Source organism: Natrix helvetica, assembly GCF_964273705.1.
Source record: "Natrix helvetica genome assembly, chromosome: 7".
Taxonomy (NCBI): domain Eukaryota; kingdom Metazoa; phylum Chordata; class Lepidosauria; order Squamata; family Natricidae; genus Natrix; species Natrix helvetica.
Window position 1 is genome coordinate 18475181 of NC_138558.1, and position 10402 is coordinate 18485582.

Genomic DNA, 10402 nt, shown 5'->3' on the forward strand with positions numbered 1-10402 from the left:
CTAATTTTCTCTTGCAGGATTCATTGCTGCAGATATTAAAGGTACTGGATCTTGGACACAACTTTATCTGATCACCGATTATCATGAAAATGGATCTCTGTATGATTATCTAAAATCTACTACTTTGGATACAAAAGCGATGCTGAAACTGGCCTATTCCTCTATCAGTGGGTTGTGCCACTTGCATACCGAGATCTTCAGCACCCAAGGCAAACCAGCAATTGCTCACCGGGACCTCAAAAGTAAAAACATTCTGGTGAAGAAAAATGGAACTTGCTGTGTAGCAGATCTTGGTCTGGCGGTTAAATTCATTAGGTGAGCAAAATCTTGCATATCTTACTGAAGCTGAGTCTGTTAAACATTTTTAAAGGGGGGAAAAAGAGGAGAAACTTATACAGATCCTTGAAATGAATATCAGGTGGGAATGCTGCTCGTCTTCTCTAGCAGCCAATCTGTTGTGGTAGGAGTGAACAATTTGAGGAGTTGAATAACCCAGCTAATGTTGTGGCCTGTCAGCTGCCGGCCCCTCCAGAAGCTAAATCAGATGAGGTTGTGTGGGAGTCAGGGACGGCAACCTGAGAGCGCCGAGGGAGAAGATGGTGTTGTCAGAGGTAGCGACAGAAGTGGAGCCTGGGCCGTCCATCAACCCTCAGATGGAGAGTCAACAGCCCCCAGTCTGGAGGTGGCTGATGAGGAAGAGGAGGAACAGCTGGGTCCAGTGCCTGACATGCGGATGCACAGAAGGCAGAGGAGAGGGGAGCAGTGGAAATATATGAGCCGGTCTTTGGGACGGAAGAGCGACTCCTGCTAGCGAAGCCCCACCCTAGCTATGGGGAGAAAAGACGGGTGGAGATGAATAGGTGTGGCAGACAACTATTCATCTCCCTGCCGGACAGACTTGTTAACATGCTGTGAGAGAGAGACAGACTTTTTGCCAAGGCTGCTGGCGCTCCTAATAAAGGAAACATTCATCTAACTACAGAGCGTTTGTCATGTTTGGGTGCTGGGTCAGAACAGCTAAATTTGCTACCATTTCAGAAGGTCACTGGACGTTCTCCTGTGATGATATTACCCACTAGAAGGAGTAGAGTAGAGTGGGAGGGTTTGTCAATTTTGTGGCTTCATGAGAATAAACCAGTTTCAGCTAATATGTTTTCAAATGGAAGGCTGTCCTTTTCAGTAGTTTGAATTATGCTGCCATGGCATAGGTGCCTACGAGGTAAGACCACACCTAGAATACTGCACCCAGTTTTGGTCATGACATTACAAAAAAGATATTCAGACTTTGGAAAAAAAGTACAGAGAAGAGCAACTAAGATGATTAAGGGCCTGGAGGCTAAAACATATGAAGAACAGTTGCAAGAATTGGGTTTGGCTAGTTTAGAGTAAAGAAGGACTAGTGGTGACATGACAGCAGTAGTCCAGTATTTGAGGGGCAATAAAGATGAGGGGGGTCAACTTATTTTCCAAAGCACCAGAAGGCAAGACAAGTAGCAATGGATGGGAACTAATCAAGGAGAGAAGTAACCTGGAATGAAGGAGAAACTTCCTAATAGTGAGGACAATTAGTGGAGCACCTTGCCTTCAGACGTTGGAGGGGCTTCATCACTGGAGGTTTTTAAGAAGAGACTGGACAATCACTTTCTGAAATGATATAGGGCCTCCTGCTTGAGTAAGGCTGGACTAGGAGACCTCCAAGGTCCCGTCCAGCTCGATTGGTGATGCAGAGACATATTAATCTAAATGCTTCCATTCCTAAACATTTTTATTAGCTAAGCATCTTATATCCACAGAATATCTCGTTTAAGATCATGAATAGTAATTCTTTAGTTTTTTGTTTCTCTCCATGAAAGCCTGAGCATCTAAGGCGTCTTAAGATACTTGTAAGAGAAATATAATTGTAATTCTATGCATTAGAATTCCAATTTATTGCTAGCAAACTCTCAGAAAAGTCTCCAGCATCCTCTGCTGAATTCTGAATTTTGCAATTGAATGCTTAATGTAAGATTTAGGTAGGTAGGTAGGGATTGTGTTTTAAAATGAGCATTTGGTTAACCTTTGACAAGCTTTCTTTGTCGGAATAATTTCCATTGAGATTACCTCTTAATTCTGACTTGCATAGATATAGTTTTAATTTGAAAAGGAGTGGGCATTTCTCTTTTAATAGCTGTTTTGGTTTTCGAAGAGAAACTGCTTGTATACTTAATTTTTATGTCTCTTCCTCCCCCCCCCCCTTCCATCTTCCAGTGATACAAATGAAGTGGATATACCACCAAACACCAGAGTGGGAACCAAACGTTACATGCCTCCAGAAGTGCTGGATGAAAGTTTGAATCAAAACCACTTTCAGTCATATATTATGGCTGACATGTACAGCTTTGGGCTCATCCTTTGGGAAATAGCAAGGAGATGTGTTTCCGGAGGTAAATATTTTAGGCATGGTTCTGTGTCTTTAACATTATATTATCATCTTTTAGTATCTAAAAGAATTTGTGTTGGAATTATTATGTGTCCCCTTGACTTACGACCACAAGTAGGAACAGAACTACCGTATTTTTCAGAGTATAAGACACACCTTTTTCCCTCAAAAAAGAGGCTGAAGATCTGGGGGCGTCTTATACACTAAATAAAGCATTTTTTGCCTCCCGAAACCCCGCCCCTTCACCAAAATGCCCATGCATAGCCTTATGGAGGCTTTCAGAGAGCTCCTGGGGGCTGGGGAGGGCAGAAATGAGCAAAACACCAGGCCGTTTTTTGCTCAATTTCTCCCCCGCCCCCCAGGAGCACTCTGTAAGCCTAAAGGCTATTCATGCCCTTTTTTGGAAAAAAAAATGGCCTGTTTTCATGAAAAATGGGGAGTTTTTACTGTTCAACTAGAAATCCAATAAAGTTGGTGAGATTTGCAGAGTGCAAAGACCTTTTTTAAAAATTTACCTCTTCAAAACCTTGATGCGTCTTATATTCCGGTGCATCTTATATTATGAAAAATGTGGTAACTAAGCAAGGTTGTTGTCACTGTTGTGGCCCGCCAGCGCCCAGCAGAGCTGGCAGCAGATTCAGACAGTGAGGAGGTTGGGGAGGAACATGGGCCAGTACTGGAGTCTGGGGAAGGCTCCGATGAGGGCTCTGTTTCAGAGGCAGAGAGGGGGCCAGGGCGGTATGCCAGTTATCAGCTGCCCTCAGAGTCAGACATCAGTCAGGCAGATGAACAGCTGGGGCCTGTTCCCAGTGTGTGCATGCGCAGAGTTGCCAGACAAAGGGAACAGCTAAGGAACAAGAGTCGACTTGAGAGTAAGGCCACAGGTGGATGATGAATGGCCCCTCCCAGGGGAAATAAAAGAGGAACAAAAGGAGAGCGGAGTTTGCAGGAGACAATTAGTTTGCTTAATTGGTTTGTGACTCTCAGAGACCCCTTGCCAAGTTTTGCAGATGTCGGCCTGGCAGTTCTCCAAGCCAGATAAGGTCTGTGACTGCAAATCTTCCCTTGAAAGACTTTGCTGGATGTAAATTCATAGTAAATTAATAAAAGGGGTTTTTGTCTGGACAAGGATTTTGCTTCAAGCTCTTAGGAAGCGTAGGTCAGAACAGTCACACCTGACTTTTACAACCTTATTTGCCCTAGTTGTAAAATGAATCACTACAGTGGTTAAGTCAGGGGTGTCCAAGCTTGGGAACTTTAAGACTTGTGGACTTCAACTCCCAGAATTCCCCAGCCAGCCATGCTGGCTGGGGAATTCTGGGAGTTGAAGTCCACAAGTCTTAAAGTTCCCAAGTTTGGACACCCCTGGGTTAAATTGATCATGTGGCTGTTAAGCAAGTTTATCTTCCTGCATTGACTTAGTTTTTGGAAGTTGGCTGTTAAGATCACACAAGGCAATTTACATGACCCCGGGATGCTGAAACCATCATAAATGACATGCCAACTGCCAAGAGGCCAAATTTTGGCTATGGGGATCATAAGTACAAGGACCACTCATAAGTCACTTTTTTCATTGTCCTTGTAACTTCGAGTGGTTGCTAAATAAATGGTTTGTAACCCCAGGACAACCTGTAGTTAGATTTTAAAGGTGCCATAAAATTTATTTTTGCTCCAACCCGTTAACCCAAGCTATTCTCCAGAAAATGTTTGTGTATTTTTTTTTAACAAGAGAGAAAAAGAATTATAATAGCTTTTTAAAAATAATTGGTGGCACTAAACTAAGTCCCTTTCTACCCTTGGGACTTATTATTCCTTTTTCTGGAAGGTCTTACTTAGCCTGTAAAGATTTATTCTCTATTTTAATAGACTCTTTTAAAGATGCAATATTTCATAATTGTAGTGGGAATTTGGAGTTCATTTATGGGAACTCTTGTGGTTATAAAAATTACTGCTAAAGCAAGGGCACAGCTGTTGTTTGAGCAAAAATACAATGAGGTTGATTTTGCTGAGGTACCATGATTAACAAGGAGATTAGTTAGATTTAAGAAAAGAAATATAGAAATACAGGTGTTATTTGGCTTTAGAAGGCCTGCAAGTGTGTAGGAAGGAACACTTTATCCTGATATAAAATTAACTTTGGATTCAGGAAGATTTGGAATGCTAAACGTATTAGTATTATTTTTTGTTGTATTCTTTGTCTTTTGACCGTTTAATGTTTAAATGTTTATAAAGTGAAATCGGCATATTATCGCATCTTTTTAAAAGGGGCATAGCATGGAGATTTATTCTAATAATCTGAAGCCATGTAAAAAAGGAAGTTGGACATTTTGGTAGTACTTTTTATTACTAAAAATCAGAGGACAGCTTAATCTTGGAAAAGACCAGGTTCTACTTTTCTTTCTAAAGTTTTTGTCGTGAGACTTATAAACCCATTACTGGAAAAGGGCCTTCAGCTTTCCCCGGTTTATATACTGCCCCACAGTGCTTTACGGGGAGTGGGGTTTACAAATGTCAGCATATTGCCCCTAACAATCTGGGTCCTCATTTTACTTACCTTGGAAGGATGGAAGGCTGAGTCAACCGTGAGCCCCATCAGAATCGAACTCCAGACGATAAGCGGAGTTTGCCTGTAATACTGCATTCTAACCACCAGGGCTCATCAGCTTTGATGAGGGATGATCAGGGAGGGTTGATGACAAACCCTCCCCCAATAGTTCCTAGAGTATATATGTCATGTACATGTAATCTGCTTTAGTTTGGCAAGATTTTGTCTATAGGTGTGAATTGATAAATAAAACTGCTGCAAAGAATCACTGTGTTTTTCTTGATTTCTGAAGCCCAGCAACTTTTAAAATCAGGGTTGTCAAACTCAAGGCGCAAGGGGCCGGATGCAGCCTGTGTGGTGCTTAGATCTGGCCTGTGCCCCCCCCCCCCGCCTGCAGTGCCTCTGCTAGTGAAAACAGAGCTCAGGAGGGCTGCGTGTGGCCCTCCCAAGCTCAGTTTTTGCTGGCACAGGATTGCAGGAGGCCGTAGCAATCGAAAACAGAGCTCAGGAGCCCGTTTTTGCTGGCGGAGCGCTTGGGCCACCACAGGCGCCCCTGACACAAATGATGCCGAGTTGGCCACGCGCACCCCGACCTCGCAAGGTCGAACACAACCCTGATGGGGCCTTCAATGAAATCGAGTTTGACACTCCTGTTCTAAATCAACTCTCTTTCACCATATTGATCAGAATAAAATAGAGCTTGATCTTTTCCCTGCTGCTGTCCATATCTGTGTTACATTTGTAAGTTCTTAATCCCACAGGAAAGTTCAATTGGACATGATTTATATATTTTGCCAAATGGTTTCCTTGCTAGGTATTTTTGAGGAATACCAGCTTCCTTATCATGACCTTGTTTGCAGTGATCCTTCGTATGAAGACATGAGGGAAATAGTATGCATCAAGAGATTACGGCCTTCATTTCCCAATAGGTGGAGCAGCGATGAGGTAAGGAGACCATTTTCAAAAGGTTGTTTCATCCCAATTCTGTGCGTTGTGTTTTGTTTTTTTAATTGAACCACATGCTTAGAAAGAAGAAAAGGAATACCTAAATGTTAGGACACTTCTAATTTACTTTAGGGAATTATTTTCTCTTCGGTCCATCCATTACAAGTAGTCCTCGACTTACGACTGCGATCGAACCCAACACTTACGTTGCTTATGAGACATGTGTTAAGTAATTTTTTGCCCCATTTTGCAACATTCCTTGCCACAGTCGTTAAGTAAATAGGTGCAGTTGTTAAGTTAGGAACACAGCTGTTAAATGAATCAGGCGTCCCCACTGACTTCGCTTAACAAGGAGGTTGAAAAGGGGGACGCCATGACCCTGAGGCATTACAACCGTTATAAATATGAGTCTGTTGCCAAGCGCCTGAATTTTGATCCTGTGACCAAAGGTGACCAACGGTCGTAAGTGAAAAAATAGTCACAAGTCACTTTTTTCAGTACTGTTGAAATTTCGAATGGGCACTAAACGAACGGTTGAAAATCGAGGACTACTTGTACCGAATGCTTTTCAAAATTATTGAATAAAATATAGGAGCCAAAAATAGATTCTAACCCTAATAATGGAAAACCAGAGGTGTAGCTTAGAGTGAGAAATTGGAGAGTGGGGGGAAGATTCCAGAAAAAGGAAGTAGAAAAGTTACTGTTAGCGCTTTTAATGGATGGATTGTTGTTGAGTATGAGTCAGGGTTGAATTTACGAGCCCTGTTACCTTCATCATAAAATAGTTGTAACTTTTATACTCCAGACTGTTCCAGTAGTTTGACATATTTGCTTAAAATATTGTAATAGTTTGTTATGAACAAAGCAACCATCCAACCCACCCATTTCTAGGCATGGCTAGCTTTTAAGTACACTGTTGACTGGATCAATCTAATTCTTCAACTTCAGTGTGTGAGGAAATCTTAACCCTATGAATTCCTAACAAGGATGGCCAAAAATGGTGTGATGGAGATGGATTGATAAGTGGGAATATGGGCTAGATAACTACTGGGTCATATAATATATGATCCAAAGAGAGGATATAGGGAATTGTGTTTTTTCTATGCCCTTTATATTCTCCCAGATACAGTCCTAGATAAATTCTCTGTAGAATATGTCCCAAAGGTGCTTTTTTCAGGAGGCAACTGGACTTTCTTGTCTTTTCTTTGAAGACGTTTTGCTTCTCATCCAAGAAGCTTCTTCAGCTCTGGCAGGATAGTGGAGAATGGAAGGATTTATATTCCTTGCAGACAGCTGGTCTAAGCACATCTGTATCGTCAGGGCCACCTGAGTAGATCTCCTGGTTCCTGTAGTCTGTGATTTTTCCTCTGGAAATCCATTCCTATTCCCACACCATTCAAAGGGTGTTCATCCCTAATTGTATAGCTCACTATAGATAAAGAGATAAACCTCCAAGTGCTTCAGAGACCCTCTAAAAGGATGCAAATGACCCAGCTGTTCGCAAGGAATATAAATCCTTTCCATTCCCCACCATCCTGACAGAGCTGAAGAAGCTTCTCCGATAAGAAGTGAAATGTCTTCAAAGAAAAAGTCAGAAAGTCCAGTTCCTTCCTGAAAAAAGCACCTTTGGGACACCCAGGAACTGGGTGACTGAGAATCTCTTCAGAGTTTGTAGAATATGGATACATATAAATTATCTTACGAACTGGCTAAAGAGCATAGTAGCTCTGCAAAAGATAGTCTGGGGATGCTGCTCCTTGTTTCCACTTTTGTAAATTAATATGGGAAATTGCTTTTCTGAAGCTGATATACTGATATTTTCCTTTAGGGGAAGGAGGGAGAAAGTAGTCTGTTCACTGAGAATTTATAATGAAGCAAAATTGTGTTTTGGAATCAGTAGACCAGTAATTGATGTATTGCAGACAAAACTGCCGACAGTTATGGCGATGCTATGCAGAGGTCATTAATCTTGTTAAGTGGTACAGTGTAATGCTATTATTGTAGGAGACAGCTGTGATTTGGGAATAGCAGTCTTCACTTAAGTATTCTGCAATTAGATTTAAAAAGACTTAAAAATGGCAAGAGTTGTAAACAATCTTGAGTGAGTGATGGTGGGGGCATGGGCAAAGTGGGCTTGTTAAAAAAAGTGTGGGGGGAAATAGAATAAATTGCAGAAATTCCACAGAGATGTTTGCTTACTACATTTACTGACTTCTTGGTAATTTTCAGCAACTTAACCCAGAAATTCAGGTTTAAAATAGCATGAAATTGAGTAGTTATATTACATAAGTTGCAAGTCTCTTATTGTAAGTTCAAACCAGTCCCGGAAATATCTTCCTATCCCCAACATTTGAAGAGGTGTGATTGAATCCATATTGGAAGAGAACTGAAGCAGGATATTTATTCTAACAATAGTTGTCTTAGAAAGTTCTGGGCGTAATCCTCACAGATCACTATTTGATGCAAAAGAATAAATAAACAATCATGATCAAATGCTGAGAGAGCAAACATACTGTCTGAATGTTATTAATCCCATTGAACTAGTCTCATTTTGAAGGAGAGTGAGATTCTCTCAGAGGCCAAGTCTAAACAATTATACACAAAGATCTTGTAACATCTACATAATCAGAGCAAAGAACAAAATAATGTGACTATTTTCATGTTAGTTTCCTTGCTCACATGAGCTCTTTTACTTAGAATAGATTTTTCAGTAATATTGAAGTGTTCTGTCTATAACGCGAAATAGGTAATATTGACCTATGAAATATTCTTTGTGTGTGTGTGTGTGTGTGTGTGTGTGTATGTATGAGAGAGAGGGGAGGGAGGGAGAGAGAGAGAGGTAGAGAGAGAGAGAGAATGAATGCTTGTATAGAGATATAACTATATGTATTCCTATTTCTTTTTCAGTGCCTACGACAGATGAGAAAATTAATGAATGAATGCTGGGCTCACAGCCCTGCTTCTCGGCTCACGGCCCTGCGAGTAAAGAAAACACTTGCCAAAATGTCAGAGACACAGGACATTAAGCTTTGATTCAGCTAACAAAAGCTAAAGCTCAGAGAAAAAAAAAAAAGGACTTTCCTTCTGTGTTTCGAAGAGACAGGAAGAAGAATGACACATGCCTTCAGTAATACGAACCTTGAATACAGATTTTGGCAAAGCATTTTGCACACTGGGGCAGAAACCTTTCCAGGGGAAAGAAATGTGGCTCAGCCAAGAATTTTTGGTTCCTGTATGACCGACCAGACAAGGCGGCCTTTTAGCTTCCTTGGAGATTAATGCAAGAAAATGTATCGATAATTGTTTCTAGACTATGTGCCCTGCTTTCTGTGAAAGCCTTTATTATTAATATTGTTATTAATATTTGAAGTTTTTAATTTTCATGGGAATGAAGCATTGCAGTTGCAAAGTCCAGGGAAAGAATTATTTTCTAATGCTAAAAAAAATACAAAATTGCATCCCAAGTCCTATTATTTCCTACTGATAGGGGGAGAAAAATTGTTGCACTCTTAAAATGACCCAATTTTAACTAGTGATGCAGGATGCATGCTACATCTGAAAAAAAAAGGCTCACCCATGAATTTGCAACCAAGCAGTGCCTTGAAAAAGGAGATATTGTCATGCACTTCCTTGTGCATAACTTTTCATATTTTACCTTCCTGAAACTTGCGGGAGCATGTCATCAAAACAAATTTCTCTTGGCCAATTCTAAATTGTCATACTTGTCGAAACATGGGCTCTGGTGATATCTATGGGGGGGGGGGGGGTGTCCTCTGTCCATGGAAATATGGGAGTCATATCAGCATATAGTTATTCACTTAAGTTATTCTGACAGAGGACTGTGCCTTTGGGGGCTTTCTGACTATTTTTTTGGCCTTTTTACAATCGGTATTTTCAAAGGAATGCCTTCTAGAACGTTTGTTAAAGGTTGAACTTGTGTATTCTCACTAGCATTTCAATGGTAAATGAAGCTGTTCCCAAAACTGCATTAAAAACCTTTTGCCTTAAGGTAATTGAGTTAAAATAAACTGTTGATAGAAATGTTCCTGTAGAAAAATTAAGGTACTGTTTCCTTTTATTTATTTATTTTTAATTTTATATATATAAAAATTGGACAATGCTAATCCCTTACCCGCATCCCCATAGTTTAAGTGAAAAAGGATAATGTTATTTAAGACTTTCAACCAAGATGCAAAAGTCTGCATATTTCAGAATTCCTGTGGTACTTTCTCTCAATTTTGCATTTTTAAACAATTTTTTCTAGTTTCAGTATTTTGCAGAAATAGTTTTGAACATGGATCTGTCTTAATCTTAATACAATACAATAGCAGAGTTGGAAGGGATCTTGGAGGTCTTCTAGTCCAACCCCCTGCCTAGGCAGGAAACCCTATACTGTTTCAGACAAATGGCTATCCAACATCTTCTTAAAGACTTCCAGTGTTGGGGCATTCACAACTTCTGGAGGCAAGCTGTTCCACTGATTAATTGTTCTA

The 10402-nt window shown here is 40.6% G+C and overlaps 1 protein-coding gene across 1 annotated transcript in view; it reads left to right on the plus strand.

The window, feature by feature from the left end:
• The window catches only part of BMPR1B (bone morphogenetic protein receptor type 1B), a 126850-nt gene extending 116933 nt beyond the window's left edge, over nucleotides 1-9917 (plus strand). The window contains exons 9-12 of the mRNA XM_081960471.1: nucleotides 18-315; nucleotides 2248-2423; nucleotides 5779-5909; nucleotides 8817-9917. Coding sequence (XP_081816597.1) covers nucleotides 18-315; nucleotides 2248-2423; nucleotides 5779-5909; nucleotides 8817-8942 — 731 coding nt within the window. The 3' untranslated portion in view covers nucleotides 8943-9917. The remainder of the gene's footprint in view (nucleotides 1-17; nucleotides 316-2247; nucleotides 2424-5778; nucleotides 5910-8816) is intronic.
• The last annotated feature ends 485 nt before the right edge of the window (nucleotides 9918-10402 follow it).